The sequence below is a fragment of the Macrobrachium nipponense genome, chromosome 3, assembly GCF_015104395.2.
Source record: "Macrobrachium nipponense isolate FS-2020 chromosome 3, ASM1510439v2, whole genome shotgun sequence".
In the NCBI taxonomy this organism is placed as follows: domain Eukaryota; kingdom Metazoa; phylum Arthropoda; class Malacostraca; order Decapoda; family Palaemonidae; genus Macrobrachium; species Macrobrachium nipponense.
In genome coordinates this window covers 33954006-33979502 of record NC_087202.1, presented here as the reverse complement: position 1 = coordinate 33979502, position 25497 = coordinate 33954006, and the positions used below count along the sequence as shown (strand labels likewise).

The 25497-nt window shown below is 39.4% G+C and overlaps 1 protein-coding gene across 2 annotated transcripts in view; it reads right to left on the bottom strand.

The window, feature by feature from the left end:
• LOC135221697 (protein argonaute-3-like) overlaps positions 1 to 25497 on the bottom strand; it is a 699537-nt gene that overhangs the window by 251110 nt on the left and 422930 nt on the right. For both annotated transcript variants that reach the window (XM_064259435.1, XM_064259437.1), the window contains one exon: positions 16490 to 16680. In XM_064259435.1, coding sequence (XP_064115505.1) covers positions 16490 to 16680 — 191 coding nt within the window. The remainder of the gene's footprint in view (positions 1 to 16489; positions 16681 to 25497) is intronic.

Below are 25497 nucleotides of genomic sequence, written 5' to 3'. Positions count from 1 at the left end.
TCACTAAAAATTCCGATATAGAGGTAATAATTTCTTGCACTCTCTCGATGGGAGTCTCTACGAAAGTCAGATTGTCGACGAGCTTGCAGACAAATATCACGTTGTGATCCTGATGAATGTCCACAAAACGTCCATTCGAGCGTCACGCTCAACGTCCATCCGAGTGTTACGCTCAGCGTCCAGCCGAGCGTCACGCTTGACATCCAGCTGAGCGCCACACTCGGCGTCCAGCCGAGCGTCACGCTTGGTGTCTAAATAAGCGTCCAGCTTAGCATCTATAGAAACGTCACGCTTGTAAACACCACGCTCCCTCAGGGTCGAACTAGGAGCGTCGAGTATCTCAGCTTGCAACACACCTTGGTTTGCAACAAAAATAACGTCAGTTTACGGATAAAGAGAGACCCTATAATAAGGGAGGGGAACCCCTTGAATAGTAGGGAGAGCTTTCTCCCTCTCGATATAAGAATCTTAAGGAGGAAGTTTCTCATGTTTTTTTACATATTTTAACGGCAGGTGAGACGCACTAATCTAGAAGGCGTAGCAACGGTGAAAGAGAAGAGCGATCCGCAGTTGCGGGAGACCGCTTAGATCTTTTAATGGCAATATATCATCTTTTCTTCTAGGACGCGTTTCGGTGCCTGTCTCCCCCCAGTCGGCAACGAAGCAAGTCGATGTTGCATCAAACGGATGACCCTCTTTTCTAGAATGTTCCTTTTCAGGTGAAAAGCTGATACTATGAGAAGGAGAGGAGCGAGAGAAAGCCCTATTCCTTCTCACCTGTCCCTTCACAGCTCTATTCTTGGAGCGACAGGGGGGGTTCAAAGACGTCATCGTCTGATGACGTCCTGGTTCTCTTTTGAGGCGTCCATGCAGCAAAACTCTCAGGTGACGACCGCAAAGCAGCAAAAGAGAAAGGACGTGAAGCGTCCTCTTCCCTGAGATCAAAGACACAGGCCTCCCATGCGACATCTTGCGTCTTTGATCTTTTTTGCGGCGGAGAGTAGTCATGTATAAAGGCGAAGCCCGTAAAGCAGAAGGAGCGCAAAGAGGCTCTGCGTACTCCTCTAAGAAACTACTGATGATGGCCACCTGTGCGACATCTAACGTCTTTGTTCTTTCAGAGGACATGAGCGTCTTCTTTCATGCTCCAACTACCGTTCGGGGAGGACGCCTACAAAGGCGAAGCCCGTAAAGCAGAAGGAGCGCAAAGAGGCTCTGCGTGCTTCTCTAAGAAACTACTGATGATGGCCGTCTGTGCGACATCTAACGTCTTTGTTCTTTTCAGAGGACGTGAGCGTCTTCTCATGCTCCAACTACTGTTCGGGGAGGACGCTAATAAAGGCGAAGCCCGTAAAGCAGAAGGAGCGCAAAGAGGCTCTGCGTGCTCGTCTAAGAAACTACTGACGATGGCCGCCTGTGCGACATTTAACGTCTTTGTTCTCTTCAGAGGACGCGAGCGTCTTCCTCATGCTCCAACTACTGTTCGGGAGGACGCCTCTAAGAACGAAAATCCATCACGGAGGGAACGCGCACTAACACACTCTTTTGCAGCCTGTGGCTCGTACAGGTTCTGCTAAAGGGACGCCAGATCTATGTGGAGACCCCGTAAACCTCCTTCGGCTTTCAACAAGCCCTCTCCCTGGTCCTGGGAGTCCGACAGAGGTCCAGGCCTAGAGGTATTATAGGGCCGATCTGACGCTCCCTCTCGATGAGAGAGAGGACGTGAAGCGTCCTCTTCTCTAAAGCTTCTTTTAGAGGGTGCGAGTCCTTCCCAGAGCTCCAACCCCGGTGCGGGGAGGACGCCTCGGAGGACGAGAAGCAATCTTTCATGATCCGTTCTCGTGCACTATTTTTTGGCAGCCTGGGGATCGTCTACAGGTTCTGCCGAAGGGACGCCAGATCGGTGGGGGTTCCCCGTAACCCTCCTGCGGCTTTTGACATGTCTGTCTTCCTGGGCTTGGAAGTTCGACAGAGGTCCAGGCCTAGAGGCATTATAGGGCCGATCTGACACCCCCTCCACAACACTGGGGGCACTACACTTCACAACACTGATTGGAGAGCGAGCACTTTAGATTCCAAATTATGAATGGAATCCCCAATAACAGAAAAGGGCATTCTTTCGTAGACATAGCCTAATGGCTCGTAGGCCAAACTACAGGGTTAGGCAAAACAAAGTCTACAGAAAGGTTAGTAGGTTCATTACCCTGACTTCTGTTTACTAATGCAGTTTCTTGAGGAAGACCCCGTGATTCAATCCCGCTCTAATTTGCGTACATACGAATCATCTGTCTTCCCTTTGGAATCAGTCAAACTCTCACACGTCTTACATCGATTTTTCAATAAAGAAAAAACGTTCTCAACCCCCGTGCATACCAAATGAGGATTTACCGACACTTTCGGTAGCCTCACCTTACTTGTGCAGACAACACAGTCTGAAACTAGCCGAACTAGATTCAGACAAGTTAAACAAAGGTTAATTAAATTACGATAGCGTATGCCTAGCCACACATCCAAGTCAATCATTCAAAAGATAATTAGGATACTTAAGCGGCAATGGAGAATCAAAATCCTGGTCGGAGGTAATGAAAACAGGTGTTTTCATTACGAGCAACAGAAAAAATCTGGATAGAAAATGGGAATGGTTCCTGACTCCCACCTCCCAGCGGCGGGAATGGGTACTAACCACCTGGCCGACCACTGCGTGTGCCGGGAGTTTTGAAATTTCTGTCGGACTTCGGAGAAATACAGCTATATATATATCTGCTGGGTAAGTTTCATGAACAAACGTAAAATTAAGGCCGCCAGAGTTGATTCCGGCAAAATGTGTGTGTTTACTAAACTATTAATCATACGTTCTTCCTTCTCTTAAAAAGTTCCCAAATGCTCCGGACCCTAATCTCGTTCTCGTCATGATTGTCTTCTGGTAAGATAGGCTTGGTACGAACATAACGGGAAGGATAGACCTGGTCTGAATCCGCTCACACCGGAGAAGCGCTACCCAGCACTCTGGAAGCGCTTCTCTTAGCCCCAATCAGCCCCCACCGGAGTGGGAAGCAGAATCACTGACAGAGAATGTTGAAGAGGGGGAATGAAAGGAAACTGAGTACACAGTACATATTCCAGTCCCAGAATACCCGACGGGGTGAGTAATTGTCCGCCGTAGTAAAATGGACTGGATACATACCCTGAGGGTGTGAAACTTGGGCTAAATTAAAACTACTGGACATAAGCTCTGTCTGTTGTCGTCCACTGTGTGTCCCGCCCCCACACAGTTGCTATCATTATAATCACGGGTCTGGCTTAACAGGAGCAGAACAGGGAAAATAGGTAAAACCTAGGCCTGAGTCTGATCATTTAAGGAATCGTAGCTATTGTCATTGTAATGGGAACGAATTCTCTAGCCGGGCCCCGGTCCCACCGGAGCGGGAGGATAGCAAAGGGATAGGGGTCCGGGGATAGGGTGGCGAAAACACGGTAAACAACACGGCGTATACTGTCCCGACGAGTCAGGTGGCCAACCAGGACTCGCCGAGGTGGACATCACCGGCATCATACCCATCAAGCGTCAAGAGCTATACCACTCCCCCAATCATACCCCTACCCTTCCCCAACTAGGGATAAGGCTCTAGCCGTTCTTACCCGAGGGTAGTGTACGGCGAGCTGCATCACCCCACCGAAGTGGGTCCAGGGGGAGGGAGGTCGCCGAGAGGGGTGGCTCACTCGTGATCGGTTGGTCACAGCAACCGGCCAGGTGGGACAGAAGGCTTATAGGCCTACTGTCTCTTAAATTAGGCATGCACTACAATGACATTGATAATATCATACAAGCAATCCTGACGCGAGAGGGGAATAGGGAAGGGGGAGGATAGGATGAAAGTCCGTATGAGCAGCTAGCCTAACCCTCCAAAATCGGAACACCGATCTGGTCAGGTAGGCCAGGGTGGCTCTGAGCAGCTAGCCTAACCCTCCAAAATCGGAATATAATCGCGATCTGGTCAGGTAGGTCAGGGTGGCTCTAAGAACATCGTACGTAGGCCACAATAAGGGCAGATCCACCCTCCAAAATCGAATTTCGATCTGGTCAAGTGGATGAACTAGCCCCCCTTTTTGGAGAGCTAGAATACGATCTAGTACTGGCTAGACCGCCCAGCCAACGAATCGACTGGAAAGTCAGCCATTATAATGAGCAGGAGAACGGGAACTCCCATGGCTAGCCTACCTTCCAAAACCAATTTTGGCCTGGTCGGGTAGGCCAGGGTATGACCCTCACGTCAGGATACCGATTTATATAATAAAAGGCATAAAATTCTTTGATTAAATGCTAAACTAACTATTGGACACGACTACAATCAGTATGAGGAACTAATTGAAAGTCGTCATGAATTGTTATGAAACATTCGAGGGTAGCGACGCGTATAAAATGGCTGACTTGGGAGCGGCGTCATGCAGGGCTCCCGCTACATATCAACGACCAAAACATTCTTATAAATGGCATCGCTACCCTAAAAAGAACAAAATTGATAATTGCAGTACTCAACTTAGATGAGGGAGTCTCCTGATGCTCAGACATCTCAAAATAAGCAAAAAAAGGGCTTCCTAAGAACACACACACGTGTAAGTCTGCACAGTGCTATTAAAGGAATGTCGGAGGGGGCGCTAGTTGTAGCAGTAACGGGCAGTAGAGCGAGGGATATTGAGAAGGGAGAAGTCTAATTGGCAGAGGACCTCTGGTAGTGGTTTTCACACGCACCAGTTTCCAAACCGACACCCTATAAGGGTGAGCGAGCCAGATATAACCCTGGCATTCCATATAGCTTTTTTCTCTTGTATGTATATTTAGCAATATTTATACCTTAGAAATGAGTGCTATATGAGCATTTCACGGGGCGACACAGGTTAGGCCCAGAAATAATTTTACTTATTGCGCCATTGCGGAATTACGGCGCCTTTGACTGGTCAAGAGTTTCAAAAGAATGTGTGCAGTGGCCGTGGGCTTTAAAATCGCTTAGCGTCGCAAATCACTTAGTGTCAGCGGCCAGGAATGGAACCCCTGCCGCTAACCGAGGGCTGCCTGTACCTAGCAAATGATACCCTTGGCCAACTAAACTGAGTAGGGAAACAGTTTAGTTAGCCAGGGCGACCGTGGAATGAATGTAGAGTAGGGGGTCATCCACACAACCATTTTGTGATTTTCCTAGTGTTCAATGCCATCGTCTTTGTATTCCCCCCACCCAAAAAACCCGGTTTCCCAATAGGTCCCACCTTACCGTTTTAAGGACATTTATCCTTTCTTCTGTGTTCTCCCCCCACCCAAAAACCACGGTTCCCAACAAGATCCCCCCTTGGTGCCAAAACAAACAAAGCTATAAAAAATAATTAAATACCTGTACAAGCATGTACTACTTACTCAAAACAAAGCAGCAGCAGCAGAGTGAGCTTTATAACAAGCATGGGAACAATGCCATCTAGCGGTGGCTGACTGAACCACTTTTGTTTACAAAAATTATATGATTCATTGGGGTCAGATTCCAGGTTTTTGAGCTCAGATGCAAAATTTGCTCAAGTTCTAGTACAGTTGAGGACTAGGTCACTACTGTAATTCACATTATTAACTTATGAAATAAAAGAGAAAATTTTTATAGTCTTACTTCAAAATTATTTATCATTGTTATTAATAATACATATATCCATAACTGACACTGGGGTCTGCCTTAACAGCATCAGTGAATAACTGGAAAAATTCAAATCCTCAGTCATGAACAGCTACTTGTTATGTCTTCTCACAATGTTCGTTTTGGAATACAACTTCCATAAGCTCAAACACGTACATCACCCAAACCCTAGTGGATAACAGGTTCTATTGCAGTCAGGTTGCCAGGGTGATGAGAATGCCATCAATAGATGGTATGAGAGTGAGAGGACCATTAGACTGTTCCACAGGGCTACATCACACCGAATATAAGGAAGATGAGGTAGCCCTGAAGAACCCTGTATAACCCATCAATGCAGACAAAAAGTCAACCTTACAATCTCCACTACAGTACAAGGATCAAAAGACTGCCCTAGTACCTCATGACTAACAGACCCATTGCTTGCGATAACCCCATGAAGAAGAGTGGAGTAGTTTACTGAATATCATGCCCTGAGAATGGATCCTGCTATATGTAAAATGGTAAAGTTACAACTCATTTCTCCCAAAAGCTCACCATTCATTTACATGATGGGGTGGTATACCAGCACTACAAGGGAACATGGCAGTGACTCCATCACCAGCAGATCATAAGGAGCATAAAAAATCCTCAATGGCAATAAATACTAGTGCTGACTCAGATATACTAAGGAGGGTCTGGCCATCCTTGACGAAAACCACCGCTGAACACAACCCAGATCCTTCTTCTCCCTACCACAATAAGGAGAATGACAAGGTGCACCCCTGGGAGATCAATTCAGCTGCCCGCTATGATCAAAACTCCCAGGACCTGGTGCTAGCCAGTCAGTATCTACAACCGTCAAAGACTCTCCCAAATGAGTTATTCTGCTCCCAGCCAATAGGAAGGCACATCTCAACCTTCTTTTCTTCTTAAAATGAAATATACAGAGCTATTACATATAGTATACATAGGAGGACTCATCTCAACTCCTTTTTCTTTTTAAAATGAAATATACAGAGCTATTATGTATGGTGTACATTCTCAATAAATAAAAATCATTCATACTACTTGTCATTTTCTCCCCTTTCCCAGGATAGTATACATTTATTTGGTAAAGTTATTTCTTACTAATGCTAGGATCATTTCAAACACTGACAAGTGATGATTTAACATCAACTCATAAGAAATAAACAATAATATCAGATAAGAACTACATATGCAATACATGATGCTCATAAATATATGTGTAAGTGTTTACATAATAAAAATATGGAATGTTAGTCCATATATATAAAAGTCTAAAACTAAAGAGGTCAACCAGATTGCTTGCAGGAATGTGATCAGACTAGAGACGCTAAAGATGACGTATACAATAAGTATGTAGGCTAAGATAACATGCCGTCACCTGTAGTCATTCAATTGTTTATAAACATTAGTCCAAGCTCCCTGCTTGAGACAACTACCCCGACCTATTATTCAAACGGCCTACGTGATCTGTAGCGTGTCTCATTCGATTGTGTGTTCGTATGAAACTATGTCATTGTATGTATGTTCATATGTTCGAACTACTGTCTGTTCCTTCATAACTTGTAACAGAGATGGTAGACAGGCAGAACAGAGTTAGCTATCGTCATTAGAAGACCTGTACCTCTTTACCTAAGCTTTATCATGTAGAGGAATAGGATTAGCCATCATCATTGGCAGAAGCGATCAAGCTATCGTCATAGAAGACTTGTACGATCATACCTGATCTTCATCATGTAAAACTTCAGAAGAATATACTATTTTTATACCTTGTGTTTTCTACAAGAACCTCACCGAACCATGAGTTTAACACATCGTCGTAAAGATAATACCGACTTCGTAAGTGATCTACAAAACCCCAGACACTCCATTGAAGATGGAAGTGCAATACCAACCGACTTAGCGTATAGATTATCGCTAGTCTAACATTACCTCATAGGGCGCCTTATCATACAAGGCACAAGCCCTAATATTTGGTGGCCAGCGGACCAGAAGAACTCTACAACGTCCTACGAAGAAAAAACCAGAATAATAAATCATGTATCATAAGAAGTCAACGACGACGAAAGCAGCAGATTCTTCAAGCAACCTAGTATCATCATTAGTGAGCGACTTCAGAAAACAACAAGATTCGTCAAGCAACTTAGTATCATCGTTAGTGAATAACTTCAAGAAACAAAAACCGACGTGTCCTTTTCCTACGGCAACGGAAGCTTCGTCTCTCATTAGAATCATTCAAGAAAACATCGTTAGTGAGCGTTTCCGGCACTGCAAGAAACAAACCGAACGCGTCTGCAGCATCGGATTTTCAAGGGCTCGAATCATCGAAACAACGCGCACGGGGGAAACTGAATCCAAACCACCCAAGGTCGTCCGCTAAATAGAGAAGGAGGACCAAGGCCGTGTGTCGTTATCGGAACACCGTGACTTCCCATAAAAGCAAGCTAAGTACAATTTTTTATTCATTTGGAGTAACTTTGAGTGTTTCCTTTGCAGGTCGAATTTCGTTATTCCTGTGGCTGAAGTTACGAGACATTCTTAATCTTACTTTTTTTACAGAAATTATCTACATCATTGAGATTTCGCTACTGCGAGTTTTTTATCTTTGAGTGTCTGTTTCCAGAAGTTCTACTGATATATCATAATCATATACTATGTTAATTTTATCATTTTGGGAGATTATTAATCCCTTACGTAACAAATCATATTAAACAGTGAATATGCGTTTACGCAGTGGACGTCTGTATTTATACAGATGCATAGATAGGGTCGTTAAGCACCGTAGTGATTAGAAAACACACAAAAAACAAGTGGAACACCCGTACAAATCTATATAAATTAGAGGTAACACTATTTCGGGTCATGACAATAAATGCTCCTTTGCAAAGTCCCGATCGCAGTTTTAGCCTTGAGTTTTTTGAGTTGATATAAAATATCGAACCTCAATGACTCAACTCAACTTTAAAAATATGGCTGGATTGCAAGGAATAACATGTCTGTAAAAAACTTTCATCAGGCTAAATGCGCTGACCAGGATCCCTCACTATTTCAAATTTTAGCAAAGAATGAAGTACAAACAGTTAATATTGAATACAGTAGAGATAACTTGTCTTATTAGTAATCGCTCAGTTCCTAATAGTTCGTCATTCATTGCTTTATACGTAACCAGCAACATAATGCTAAAAACACACAATACGTTGCCGATGGTAATAAAGAGAAGGATCCTAATTATTACAAAAAGAAATAGAAACAGTAGCCCGTTCAGAATCAAACAAGCAAACTCGGTGACTGTGCACTAGTCAAGCGGTCAGGTTAGTCAAAAACTGCCGAAGTGTTCAAAGCATAGCAAATTCCACACAATAAGCGACTCTAGCAGAGTGGGGAAAAGCGATGTTGGTTCATACCAATATCTTTTTGAATTAAAAAGGATTTTTCCTATGAAACACACGACCGTATAAGTAATCAGAGCAGGTTTTCGTTTAATTTTAATACATTAAGTTATAATAAATACTGGTGGATTCAGCCCGACTGTACGCGCCGTAAAAAAATTAGAATATCTAGTTTTATTTCTTTAGTACACGTATTATCCTGTATTTACGGACTCACTGTCTGTTGTTCGAACTTCCCTAATGAGAAGTCCGGATAAGCGAGCGCTTACAGATACCTCTATAGTTATAAAAAACGTTGATCTGTATGTAGTGTAATTGTAAGATCCATCTAGGGGTATACCAAATATTATCTTACATCCTGCAAAATAAGGCGTGTTTATCAAAGGGAAATCCTATAAACCTTCAAACATATTAAAATCCGTTTGAACAAAAATGAGACAGTTAATCAAATAATAACTTATATAAAAGAACAAATCATTTGTCTCATAAATCGTAACATTGTTCAAATGACCCAACAGAATTCTCCCACAACCGCAGTCGCAATTTGCACGCAAAATCTCGAGAAGCATGCACCCTCGAATGTCTTAGTGCGTGTAAAAAGACTTTGCTGGGAAATGAAATTTTAATCCTTCCCGACACTCTGAATTATAACGATTTCCGCGAACAAAGCCCTAAAAGTATACATATCGTGGATACGGAAGTTATAAATATCGCATTTTTTATTGTTGCTAATTTTTAATCACGCCCAACCAGTCGTGGATGAATCTCTCTGATAATCTATCTGAAGTAATATCCGTAAAGTCATTCAAGCAGAGGTGATTCAGCAGAAATTTTTTTTATCTTTTATCTGAATACCAGGAAGTTTCTCCACTAGCGAGTGATCTCTGGAAAAAAAAAACGGATGTAATTTAACACAAAACACGGTCTAAGGACAAACATAAAAGCTATTTACGTACCTTCGTATAGATTCTCAATGAAATTTCAAAATAGAGATAAATGACGAAGTTGAAAAATGTTTGTAATAGGAGTCATTAGGAAATCAAATAGCCCATATAATTTTTCCCTCAAACGTCATGCCATAAAAGATCAGACTTGGCGTATCTGCGCAGATTACGGTCGCTTAAACAAGGAAACGACTTCCGATAGTTTCCAGTGCGACTCGTACCGACGACATCTTATCTCTGTTAGGTTAGAATAAATTTTTTTTTTTTCACCAACTTGGACTTACTTAAAGGCTTTTACCTGATACCATTACCTAAGTGATTGTACCTCATATACCGTTTTCAGCACACTCAGGGGACATTATCAATTTTTACGTATGCCTCCGGCTTACGTTGCGCCCCAAATTACAATATAGTGTTTGGAGACTTTTAGGGGATAACCTACATGCCTATATGGATGATCTTGTAATCTTTTCTAATACCTTAGAAGTACATTCACATAAAGTAGAGCTAGTGCTACAGAGACAAAGACAAATAATCTCAGAGTAAAATATCTAAATGTGAGTTTTTTAAAAACCGAACATGTTTATCTAGGTTTTATGTGTCTGGTCAAGGTCTTAAAAGTAGTCCATGGTAAGGTGTCGGCTATTCATAACTTTCCGGTACTTATTAACGTAAAAGGGGGATACAGCACTTTTGCGCTGTAGTGGGTATTACAATGGTATGTAAATATGTAACTCTTCAATGATGACAGCTCCTTTAACAGATCTTACGAAGAAGAGCGTAGATTTATTATGGTCTGAAAAGCATCAACAGGCGTTCGATATCTTAAAAGCGGAAATGCAGCTTACCTAACTTAAAAATCCCTGATTTAAATAAGGAATTTTTTTTTTATTGCAACAGACGCCTCAGACCAAGGGGTAAGAGGGATACTACTTCAGTAATATGATAAACAGTTCTTCCCTATAGCTTTTTATTCACGTAAACTAAAGCCCTCTGAAAGTAAATATGCAGTAATAGGCAAGGAAGGGCTAGGTATCATTAACTCACTAGTACATCTTAAGTTCATAATCTATGGCTATCCTGATAAAGTCCTTACTGAACATGAGTCCTTTACCGAGTTTTTTCAAAGGCTTTAATCACAGTCCAAAAGGAACTCGGTGACAAATGATCATTCAGGTCTTGGGAGCCAAGATAAGATATCTACCTGGGAAAGCAAATATCATAGCTGACGCATTATCCCGCAATCCCGCACCATACCGCAAAGAACCATTAATTAGACTAAAAGATATAGAAACATCCGTACCTATTGTTAAAACCGTATCTAAACAAGAAAATTCCTTAACCCAAGAGATCGCGAGCATTGAATATCTGGGTCGGAGCGCAGAACTGTTACAAACTGAACAAAGCAAGCGTCAACAGACATAACCCAAACAATAAACACTTCGAACGGAAACAGAGTCAGCAGCAATAAACACCAAACAATAAACACTTCGAAACGGAAACAGGGTCAGCGGCTAAGCAAAAACAATAAACACTTTTGAGCAGAAACCTTAAAGCAAAAGTACATTTAAAGTATGTGTATCAGAATAATGTAATCAAATGTAATATTATATGTAGGTCTGTGACGAGGAAAACCCGAAGAACACAGCAGATGACTAACGACCAGGTAGTAGTAATAATCTCTTTCATACCAATCGTCATAAACTGGTTGCATTCCGTCATCCAGGGTTCCCTACTATGTCACAGAAAGCCAATCACTATTTTACTGGCCTACAATGCTTACAGATATAAAAAAGCACATAACTGATTGTAACACGTGTCATGAAGACAAGGGACACACTAAGACACCTGTCAGTTTAAGGGCCTATCCTGTGCCAAATCAATCCTTGAAAGAATATACGTAGAATTATTAACAGAATTACGAGTCTGACAGAGGGAAATAAAACACTTCTTAGTGTTAATAGTTCCTTGACACGTTATATAGAAGTAATAGCACTAAAAACAAACACCGCAATTGAGTGCATTAGGAATATTTATGAGTGCTAAATCAGTAAATATGGAATTCAACACATAATAATCTGTGACTCGGGTGGTGTAAATCAATAATAATCTCCTTAAACTCGTGTGTGAATTCCTTTCCATTAAGAAAACCAATAATATATTTTATCACCCAGAGTCAATCGGTTTGGTAGAATAACGGATAATTAAATAGGAAGTGTCAATGTCTTACGAGTTACAACTCGTGATGTTGGATCCGAACTGGATTATAGCGGTTCTCGCGGTTTTAAATACCTTTATCATTGATATCTTGTATCTATAGAATTGATGCCGCAAGTAGCCTTATACGGTACGCCTAGAACACTTTTCCACATATTTCAGCCAACCATTAATTTTATCAAAGATATATAAAAAATTATATAAATAAATAAATATAAAAAAAATAAAAATAAATATGGATACAAGTGGAGTTCAATATATACACTCCGTAAGAAGTCGGAAGGGTTACAAATTATAATAAAAAAGGAATCACGATAATATCAATAAGCAAAACGTAACCATTAAATATCCAAATATATATGCGTAAAGATTTGAACTCTAACTTAACGCTTTAGTAATGACAAATAAGCTAAAAGTTCAAAACACATATCAAAACCTACTGACATATTGTCTGTCCCGGTAATTTATATTCGTAGTCAATGAAAAAAAAAAATAAATAAATAAATAAAAATAAATAAACTAATAATAAATAAAAAATAAATAAAATAAAATAAAAGAGATTTTAAAGTCAGGAAGTCTAGAAGTGAAAATGTTATCTATGGAATAATCCTATATGAATCTTATACAGGGCTAATAATATATATAGAATTTGTATGGAAACCTTTTCATATAGTTTTGAATAAGGAATATTTATTTAACATAATGCCAACATGAAACTAATATATTGTTCACCTTTTGGCTACTGTTGTTTTTTTTTTTTTTCAGACATTCTTCTCATGCGGGTGGAGAATTAAAACAACTAAAATATCATTTGAAAATACTAAAGTCGTATCTCTTACAGCAAGTAACGTAACTCTTAGCTGGCTGAGAGCAATCTCCTGCCAAGTGACGACGTCATCATTGCCGTATCAGCATTTGTTTTCCTTTTAACCTCAATAATCTGCTTACACATGCTTCATCTGTGTGTCGTCTCTGCTTGCAAAAGCAGATTGTTGACTGGAGAAAGGAATGCTTAGCCCGAACTTCTCATGGGCAAGGCAGACGTTAGGGTACAAATGTCTATCCGTATGCGCAATGCAACTTTTTTTTAGCTGAAGGAGTTGCAATCATTTTAAAATTAATAACAAAATAAGCAAATAGAATTTCTATAACAACAAAATGAATTAATTTTTCTAAACCTCATAGACATTTAGAATTATCAAGTTGTGGATAAGAAATATTTACTTGCAACATTAGCCTATTACAATTCAAGTAAATCACATCATGGGAAATCACATTTCTTGGAAAACCCAAAGTTTATATAGAAATTAGTTACATAGTGGGTTTTTTTCGTTGCATCTCCTACCTATTAATAATGTTTTAAAAGTTAACCTCAGAGGATGCGCACGAGAAAATTGAATATGGTTTCTTTTTGTTAGGGCACATAGAATCATGATTAATCTTCTCTTTGACTCTTATGTTGCCTGGCAATCTTACAATTAGCTCCGTTTTCCACTTCTTTGTCTAGTAACTTACTACCAGTAATATCGAATTTTCTTTGAGATTCGTAATGATATCTATTTATTTTTTATAATTCTGGATATTTTTACAAGTCATCATAGACCTGGATAGGTTCACTCATTGTTAATGCCATGGATAAAAAAGTTTGTACAGCGGACTCTTTTTGAATTCCGAAATATCAGACGAATTCATGTGGGTTAAGTCTGGTCTAAAAGGCTCTCTTCCCTCCCCTGTATTGGATGTCGTCTGAATTTACTTTGCCCTTGTGACAAGTATAATTTAACTTGCAGGCTGATTAATGGAACCTGGTTACAGTATCCTGCAGTACGAGAATTTCACATCGCAACTTCGAAAAAAAAATCGTTCGTCGTGGCGGACGACTACAGTCAAGTAACAACCGCCTACAATGTGAAAGGAATTTCATGGACTTCTTCGACCGACACCGTATCTCGTCGTTAATCTCGTTTTCATGCGGAACGCTCCAGCGGCTGTCGGAATTCGACTACAAAAGGGACATACTTCCGACAATTACGACCCGAAGGATATTCAACTCTACTTTGCTGGCGAAGGACTCGTGCTGGGGATGTTTTTTTTTATTCATCGCGAACGTAATCGTGTAGCTTAGGATGCAGAGAATAAGTATGAGCGCAAAATGGAACGTTGGACCCAGCCAGGCAAATTTTCCCCTTGTTTTAACCATTGAAAAAGGCTGTTTCATTTGGCTAAAGGTGGTTGTCTGAACTGTGTAATGGACGAAAAGTTGTTCGAAAGCTAGTTAAAAGTGTAGTAGTATAACCTCGGTCATGTATCTATATATATAAAGTATCATGTATCCTATATATATAATGATCATAAATAACAGAATCTAAATATACTTTGCGTACGCAATAGGAATCTCTTATATATAATTGATCATAAATAACAGAGTCGAAATATATCTTTGCGTGTACGCAATAGGAATCTCTTATATAGATGATCATAAATACAGGAATCTAATTATATCTTTGCGTCGTCGCAAATAGGAATCTATTTAAAGTGCACATATATTAATCATAATTATATGAATCCATATACATATGTATAAACAAATCAGGTAGCCTATAATCAATCTGTTACCTTTTATCTTACCAATATCTGCAGGTATTTATGAGTTAGTATATTGATTAATGAATCAGATACATAACAGTTAGCATAAAAATCAACGAATCAATCAGCATAACCATTAATAATTTTATCAATTCATATATGAAATATTTTATCAGTTAAAATATGATTTTTATCATGTTAATCTCATTCTATGCAATTATCAGAGTACATTAGTATTTTCTGTAGCATAAGTATCTTAAAGAGATGAAGTGAAAAAAACAAAAATGTATCATTTATATACTGTGATCACTATTATTTACCAATATCATTGTTTTATATTTTATTACTTGAATCAATTCATGTACACCATGAATTTTTATTTACTTATATATATATATTCACATAGTGTCTGTATCACACTCCTATAAGTCAGATGCAAGTCAAGTTTGAGTAATATTCAGTAGTTGGTTTTGGTAGCTGACCGAGCTAATGTAAGTGTTTACATAATAAAAATATGGAATGTTAGTCCATATATATAAAAGTCTAAAACTAAAGAGGTCAACCAGATTGCTTGCAGGAATGTGATCAGACTAGAGACGCTAAAGATGACGTATACAATAAGTATGTAGGCTAAGATAACATGCCGTCACCTGTAGTCATTCAATTGTTTATAAACATTAGTCCAAGCTCCCTGCTTGAGACAACTACCCCGACCTATTATTCAAACGGCCTACGTGATCTGTAGCGTGTCTCATTCGATTGTGTGTTCGTATGAAACTATGTCATTGTATGTATGTTCATATGTTCGAACTACTGTCTGTTCCTTCATAACTTGTAACAGAGATGGTAGAACAGCAGAACAGAGTTAGCTATCGTCATTAGAAGACCTGTACCTCTTTACCTAAGCTTTATCATGTAGAGGAATAGGATTAGCCATCATCATTGGCAGAAGCGATCAAGCTATCGTCATAGAAGACTTGTACGATCATACCTGATCTTCATCATGTAAAACTTCAGAAGAATATACTATTTTTATACCTTGGTGTTTTTCTACAAGAACCTCACCGAACCATGAGTTTAACACTCGTCGTAAAGATAATACCGACTTCGTAAGTGATCTACAAAACCCCAGACACTCCATTGAAGATGGAAGTGCAATACCAACCGACTTAGCGTATAGATTATCGCTAGTCTAACATTACCTCATAGGGCGCCTTATCATACAAGGCAGAGCCCTAATATATGAACTGAAATGATTTTACATGGTGTTACATCTAATAATTGAGCTTATCCTTCTATGCATGGCATATATGTAAGTTGGCACTCAACCTAACACTGACACGATAGTTTTTTCTGTACAATTATTCTTTATAATATTTAGTTTTACACCACTACCGATTCAAGCAATCATCTGCTTAAGTATAAAACAACTTGAAACCATCTACTACTCAACTCAAATACTAGATAATAATCATAAAGAAGCTTAATCATGAAATTACTTTCACTACTAAAGTGAACATGATAATTGATAAAATAATTAAACTAAAAACAGTGAACATGGTAATTCATAAGATCATTAAACTAAAAAAACAAACAATAGTTATTAAAATTCAAAAACTTTCTTAATAATACAGCACAATTTTATTCAAAAGATAAGCTAAAACAGAAACCTACTAACCATAAGGGCTATCTGGTGTTTTTGATACCAAGATCACCATAAGCAATTGTAGTTGAGGATATTTCTCTTTGAGGGAAGGAAGGTCAATCTCCGGATTCTGTTTTGAATATTTCACAGTTCTTATTTCTAATGGGTATCTGATTTTCATTCCACGAAATTTTCCAGTGTCCATTATATATTTCACAAAATCACTGAAAAAATACAAAATTGTAAACTAATAACATAAACAATGTTATCTATAACCTGCTTTAATCATGCCAACATTTTATAAAAGATTAATAACCAACATAAATATAAAAATAAACATGGGTTAGCTCCTGATTCCCTTACATATATACAGTAGTACCTTAGACTTCAAACTTAATCTGTTCCAGAAGGCTGTTTGAAATATGATTTGTTTGAAATATGAAACAAATTTCCCAATAAAAATAAAGGGAATCAGGATAATTTGTTCCAGCCAACTCAAAAAGCCCCCCTTTCCACATTTTTCTATTTATTAATGTGTTCAAACGTTAAATCAAGAGTGTAAAAAGTAATAAAACAGTACGTTACATGAAGTAAAATATTCAAAAAAAATTTTGTTTCCATGTATGATTTCTGAACTGTTTGGTGAAAATGGCGCACAGCTGGCGAGAGAGAGAGAGGGAGAGAGGAGAGAGAGAGAGAGAGAGAGAGAGAGAGAGAGAGAGAGAGAGAGAGATATGATTGTTGACATGTTTACACTTGGATCCTAAGTGCATGAAACAGATTAATTATGTCACAATTACTGTTGGCAAACAGCATAATTTAAAATAAACTTAAGGAGTTTGCAGACAAATCATTCAAACAAACAATCAAAGGCACGGAGAAGATGTGTTTATTTTGGAGCCGAGTCACTTTTATAGTGGCAAAAATTCGTAACAAGCAATTGTCACTAGATAAGTATTTTACCGTAACAAAAAGAAACAGGTTAATAATCATCCCAGCTCAGCTGGTAAGTTAGTAGGAAGCAGACCCCATTCTTCTATCTCGTCTTCTCTATTGTCTCACTCAGCGCACCGAACACTGGCTCAAGTATGTTTTTTTTTTTTTTACTGCATTGCATTTGATTGTTTTCATGTCTTATCATTATGTGAAATTTACTGTGAAATAACATTTTATTTTTTTTATGTGAATTGGTACTGTTTTTATGTACATATTATAGTAAAGATTTTACTGTCTCCTCTTCTCTCCTCAACAATATCATGACACATGATAACTTAAAATTACTCAATCATTATTCCTCAAAAATATAAACGCCCCCTCCCTCTCTCTCAAGTTAGCTGTGCATCACCACAATGATGAATGATTTTGTTAATCGTTTATGACAAATTTTATTGTGAAAAGCTTTGTTCTTTCATTTAATATTTTTTTTTAACCCTCTTAGCCGACTGGACATATATTACGTCGACATTTTTTGTCTCCCGTGTGCCGACTGGACGTATTTTACGATGACTTACAAAAGTTTTTTTTTTAAATTTGCGGAAAAATACTTATAGGCCTACCAGCCTAAAACTTTTGAATCACGCGCCTTGGGGGATGCTGGGAGTTCACGGATCAAGGTGTTGTTTTGTTTACAATCGTTACGCAGGCGCGCAAGCGCGAATTTCTTTCTTGCCGAACTAAAAAGTATCTGTGACACATCTCGGAAATTATTTCGTCACTTTGACATAATTTTTGTATCATTATAAATTAGCCGTTACATGAAGTATTATATATGAAAATGTGCGCATTTTTATGTAGAATACAACAATAAAATACTCATGATTGTAGCTTTTATCAGTTTTGAGATATTTTCATATAAATAACGATAATTGCCAAAATTTCAACCTTCGGTCAAATTTGACTCTACCGAAATGGTCGAAAAACCCAATTGTAAGCTAAAACTCTTATATTTTAGTAATATTCAATCATTTACCTTAATTTTGCAACTAATTGGAAGTCTCTAGCACAATATTTCGATTTATGGTGAATTTATGAAAAAACTTTTTCCTTACGTCCGCGCGGTAACTCTTCCGAAAAAAATCATACATGCGATTGTGGTAATGTTTGCACCATTTTAAAATTAGCCGTTATATAAAGTTTTATATATGGAAATGTGCGCAATTTCATGCACAATACAACTAAAAACAACCCATGGTTGTAGCTTTTTATCAGTTTTGAGATATTTTCATATAAATAACGATAATTGCCAAAATTTCAACCTTCGGTCAACTTTGATTCTACCGAAATGGTCGAAAAACGCAATTGTAAGCTAAAACGCTTATATTCTGGTAATATTCAAGCATTTACCTTCATTTTGCAACAAATTGGAAGTCTCTAGCACAATATTTCGATTTATGGTGAATTTATGAAAAAAATAACATTTTCTTTACGTCCACGCGGTAACTCTTCCGAAAAAATCATACGTGCGATTGTGGTAATGTTTGCACCATTTTAAATTAGCCGTTACATAAAGTTTTATATATGAAAATGTGCGCAATTTCATGTAGAATACAACAAAAAATAATTGAAGGTTGTAGCTTTTCTCATTTTTGAAATACTTGCATATAAATCATGATAAATAGAAAAAAAACCACGTTCGGTCAACTTTGACTCTACCGAATTGGTCGAAAAACGCAATTGTAAGCTAAAACTCTTACAGTCTAGTAATATTCAGTCATTTATCTTCATCTTGAAACAAATTCGAAGTCTCTAGCAAAATATTTAGATTTATGGTGAATTTAAAAAAAAAAATCTTTCCTTCCCTCCGCGCGCGGATTCTCCGCCACAAATCTCCGAAATGCGTACGTACCATTCTCGGAACATTTACTCCGTTTCATATTAGGCATTTCATAGAGTTTTATATATGAAAATGTGCGCAATTTCATGTAGAATAAAAGGAAAAATATTTGAAGGTTGTAGCTTTTCTTATTTCCGAAATAATTGCATATAAAAAATATATATATAAAAAAATTCGACATTCGGTCAACTTTAACTCGTCAGATATGGTCGAAAACTGCAATTGTAAGCTAATACTCTTACAGTATAGTAATATTCAATCATTTGTCTTCATTTTGAAAGAAATTGGAAGTCTCTAGGACAATATTTAGATTTATGGTGAATTTTTGAAAAAATTTGTTTACGTCCGTGCGGTACGAATTCATGCATTATTTTGTGATAATATTTTCACAGTGTTGCTTTTATCGTTTTACAATGTGTTATATACCAAAATGATCGCAATTTAGTGTACATTACAACGAAAAAAAGGTAACTTGTTACCTTTAACCGTTTTGCGCACAGCGCAATTTGAATACAATTATGTATGAAATTTTGTTTTTGCGCTATCATATATCGCATTATTTATATATGATAATGATAATTTTCATTTCTGATGGTTGCATACTAAACTTCAGCCAATGAAAAAAAAGGAGCCAAAAATGAACTCTTAATCTTGAAAACTAAGCGCGCTGTGATTTTTTGAAAAAAATATTTTTTCTGCTTCCGCGTTCACTCTGAAACACCTCCGGCACACGGGAGACAATTTTTTTTTTACATCTTCGGCGTAAGAGGGTTAATATGATTAAACTACTACCGTTTCACTCGGTGCACTGAATACTGGCTCAATTTCAATTAAGACTTTTTTTATTGTTTATTGTAACTCTCTCTTCTTCTCTCCTCAACATATCAAAGCTTCCTTGTTCAGTCTCTAGTCAGCTGTGCATGACATCACCACGGTATTATACAATTTTGTGCATCTTTTAAGCTAAATAAAAAAATATGTTAATTCAGTTTTTTGTAGGATGGAGTAGGCCGTTGAATGCAAGTTTAAACAAGATAATTGGTTAGTTTGCAAGCATTTGTTTGACAAATGATAAAAAAATTTTCTTGAAAATTTGGTTTCGAAAAACGGAATGTTCGACATGAGAAATGTTCGGCAAACAAGGTACCACTGAACTGAAAAATTTACATGGGGGGAAGAAAAATGTCGAAACCCATTCAAAACACCCTTAACCCCATCACTGTTATAAAAAATGCATAAATAAGGAAATATCTAAGCAATTACGTAATTTTCATAGCATCAGTTAAGGAAATATCTAAGCAGTTATGTAACTTACATGATGATTTATACTTGCATGGTATGTAAATATTACGTAATTACTAATAGGTGCGAACTGCTTGGCCTGGCAATTGCATAATCTAATCTTTTGGTGCAACAATCTGTTCTTAGATGTATCTCCTAACAATTTTTTTAAATTGTATTTTAACCATAAAATGACAATGTAAAAATTAATCTGAAGGTACCCTTGCAGACTTTCAGTTGCATTATGCTCTTTTTTAAACCAAAATTACAAATCATAAAAGTCAATGATAATTATATGTTTCATCTTAACCCTGAAACGCCGAATGGACGTATTAAACGTCGAGTCAAAATGTCTCCCGTATGCCGAATGGACGTACCATACGTCGACTCAAAAAATTTTTTTTTTAATTCGCGGAAAAATACTTATAGGCCTACCAGCCGAAAACTTTTGAATCACGCGCCTTGGGGGATGCTGGGAGTTCACGGATCGAGGTGTTGTTTTGTTTACAAGCGCGACCCAAGTGTGCATGCACGAAATCCTTCCTTCTCGCTTCAGCCAGCATCATCGGCGCATCATCCGAGAGCGATCTTTTGGCGCAATCGTGTTTGACTGAACTTGTGCAAGACTTTGAACATTTGTGTTGCTACAGGACGTTTGTAGAGATGTCTGAACGTCGTATGAAACGCGAAAGGCGCGTTTTACCCGTCGGAAGGGATCGTGTTAGGAGAGTTTTGGACTTGGATGCTGGGGAAGGACAAAGCACCCAACCTGACCTCGCCCCTCAACGCCGTTCTGTGCGACCACGTGTCGATGAAAGTGCTTTTAAAGTGTCTCATTTGCCGTTAGTAACCCCAAGGAAGCATCGGGCCGTCCTTAGGGGCATTCGTAGGAATTTGGGAGGGCTCAAACCAAGGGACATTGACGAATATTTATCAGAGCTCGATCGAGAGTATGTGGCGGTTGGTCATCCAGTGATGAGGACATAACTCCCGATGATAGTGATGACGACGAATATTTGCCCCCAATGCCCGTTCGAGGCTCACATCCCAATAGTGAATTAGAATTCAGTAGTTTTAGTGCATATGAGGGGGAATCTGAGGAGGGGGAGGATGATGATTTTGGTTCTAGTTTTGTTGCCGATGATGATGATACAGAAAGCGAAGGCTTGAGTGAGGGAGATGGGCCAGTGAGGGGGGCTCGTGTGCGAAATTGTACCCTTGCTCGTGCGCGTGTGCGCGCAGGGGCACGTAGAAGGTCGGATAGTCGCGCCAGCCAAGGTGAAGGTCGGTCGTCCGAGAGCGACGATGGGTGGACAGACGACCCCACACCACCTAACATGCATCCATTCACGGCAAATCCTGGCCTCACCGTACCTGTTCCCCTGACTCGTCTGGGTTTCGTTCAGCTTTTCCTTACGCGGGAATTGCTGGAGTACCTGGTAGCAGAGACGGCGGACTACGCCAGGTACTGCCGTGATGAACTGCGCACGACATTATCGTATCACTGGCGAGGCTGCAACCTCCCTGACATGGCGCATTTTTTGGGGCTCCACATTTTTTTGGATTGCATGCCCTGCTTCCGACGTCAGGCAAATATGGAGGCGTAATTTTTTCTTAAGTACGCCCAATGTGCCCGGCGTTATGCCCCGTGATACTTTCCTGGCTTTGGACAGATATTTCAACGCCTTCAACTGAAGGGCCATACCCCGGAATAACTCTGATCGCCTCATTTTAGTGCGCCCAGTGTTGGATTATATTCGTGAACGCTGTAAAACTCTCGTGATTCCTGAAAAGAACCTTTCTTTGGATGAGGGGATGATGCCTTACAAAGGACGTTTAAGCATCAAAGTGTATAACCCCAAGAAGCCGAAGAAATATGGCGTGAAATCTTTTTTTTATTACCGAGGCCAACACTGGCTACGTCGTGGACTTTTTGGTGTATTCCAGGGTCTTCTCCACACTGCGTGACACAGTTTTCAGTCTTGTGGATCGTTTCCGTAACCAGGGATACCACCTGTTTATGGATAATTATTATAACTTGGTATCCCTGGCCCAGGAACTGTATGAAGCAGGTGTTCATGTCAGTGGTACCCTTCGGTTGGTGCGTGGGGCCCCGAATTCCCTCAAGAGGTTCGCTAGCCATCCGCAACATCTGGCAAGAGGAGAGACACAGTGACGGCGGAAGGGAGCTGTCTTCGTCATCTGTTAGAAGGGTGTCCAACTCGTCCCCATGATTACGACGAGCCATGAACCTGTCCAATAGGAGATCGTACAGCGGAAGAAGACACGTCGACAGGGCCGAGTTGTGTATGAGCAGTTTCATGTAGAGCGCCCTACCGTCATTGGGCACTACAACAGGCACATAGGAGGAGTTGATCTCTTTGATCAGCTCATCCAGTATTATCCCTTCGCCAGGAAAACCAGGAGGTGGACACAGAAGCTCCTCAAATACATCCTTCAGTTGGCCCTCCAAAATGCCTACATACTGTACTGTGGGTACCGCGGTGACAATCTTCCGAGGTTGTCCCACATACAGTTCCTAGAGGTAGCCGGGAATGCCCTCATCAACTTTGATCCCGTTGAGTGGCCTTCCATCACTGCCCCCCTGCCCCGAGCTGTAGATCTGCCCATAGAGGAAAGGGCAGACCTTAGGGGTGCCTACTTCGGTCATCCTGCTGCCAATGCCCCTGCTGCCGACGCCCCTGCTGCTGCCGCCCCTGCTGCTGACGCCCCTGCTGCTGATGCCCCTGCTGCCGCCGCCCCTGCTTCTGCCACCCCTGCTTCCGCCGCCCCTGCTTCCGCCACCCCTGCTGCCGCCCCCGCCCGCACCACCCCTTCTCGTCGGGTAGTGGACCCTCCGTGTCGGCTGATGCCAGGGGATCACACACTGGATCTCCTAGAAGGGCGCAGGCAGAAACGGTGCTGGGTGTGCCATATGAATGGCAGAAGGAGAGACACCCGGTTCTTCTGTCGCACCTGCAAGATAGCTCTATGCAGGTTCGGGGAGTGTGACCGCAAATACCACAGTGCGGTCTTCTATTGGAGTGCGACTCAGCGGCGGTCAGGGGAGGGCGCACGGGACCGCGCCCTATCCCAGCGGCCGTAAGGGCGCGTGTCTCCCTCCTCCACCTGTACCTCGTCATGTCGAGAGGAAAAAAATGCAAGACTCTTCAATGGAGGAGGGAGAAAACAAGAATAGAACGAAGAGTCAGGATTAGGAGTGAGTATTCTGCATTTGTTTTATATTTATTTTTTTATTTATTATTTCAAGTTGTTATATCTCCGTATCTATGCATGAATACGATATTTCATTGTATGCAAAAAGAAAAGTGTCACCTGCATTCCTTTTATTTATGTATTCGTACCAGAATCGGAAAATGTAATAAATAAAGAAACATACATTATATATATATATATATTTCTTTATTTTTTTTTATGTTGGTATTTTTGGGTAAGCAAAATACATAACAGTCTAGTAATCTTCAGTCATTTATCTTCATTTTGAAACAAATTCGAAGTGTCAAGAACAATATTTCGATTTATGGTGAAATTTTGAAAAAAATATTTTTTTATATGCACATATTTCGGAGATGGGAAAACCTACAACCTTCAATTATTTTTTATTGTATTCTTCATGAATTTGCGCACATTTTGATATATGAAACTATATAAAACTGCTAATATGAAAAGGAGCAAATATTAGGATAATGCGATGTACGCATTTCACAGACTTGCGGCCGCGAATCGGCGCGCGGAGGGAAGTTGAATATATTTTTCAAAAATTCACCATAAATCACAATATTGTTCTAGAGACTTCAAATTTGTTTCAAAATGAAGATAAATAACTGGATATTACTAGGCCGTAAGAGTTTTAGCTTACAATTACGTTTTTCAACCATTTCGGTTGCGTCAAAGTTGACGATACGTAGTTTTTTTCCCAATTATCGTGATTTACATGCAGATATTTCAGAAATGAGAAAAGCTACAACCTTTAATTATTTTTTGTTGTATTCTTCATGGATTTGCGCACATTTTGATATATGAAACTCTATAAAAAGGCTAATATGAAAAGGAGCAAATATTAGGATAATGCGATGTATGCATTTCGAAGATTTTCGGCCGCGAAGCGGCACGCGGAGGGAAGAAAAATATATATATAAAAATTTCGACATTCGGTCAACTTTAACTCGTCCGAAATGGTCAAAATCTGCAATTCTAATCTAAAACTCTTACAGTATCGTAATATTCCATCATTTGTATTCATTTTGAAACAAATTGGAAGTCTCTAGAACAATATTTAGATTTACGGTGAATTTTTGAAAAAAACATTTTTTTACATCCGAGCGCTACGAATTCGTACATCATTTTGTGATAATATTTTTCCGGTGTTGCTTTTATTGTTTTACAATGTATTATATATCAAAATGATTGCAATTTAGTGTACAATACAACGAAAAAAAAAGTAACTCGTTAGCTTTGACCGTTTTTTGCACAGCGTGAATACAATTATGTATGAATTTTTTTTTTCGCTACCATATATCGCATTATTTACATAAGATAATGATATTATTTTTCATTTCTGAAGGTTTAGTATGCCTGATGGTTGACAAAAAAAAGGAGCCAAAAATGAACTCTTAATCTTCAAAACTAAGCGCGCTGTGATTTTTTGAAAAAATGATTTTTTCCGCTTCCGCGCTCACTTCAAACCGGCCCCGGCATACGGGAGAGGTTTTGATTTTTAGGGCTTCGGCATTTAAGGGTTAAGAACACAAGAATCATCCACCTCATTAATATATATATACTACAAGAAGCTATCCTGCCTAGTCGTAACATAGATTATAATAGTGTTTGGACTTTATGGTGAAGGGGAAATGGAGGCAGTTTCTAATCTGTGAAAGACTTGTTGTTAATGTGCATTATCATATGT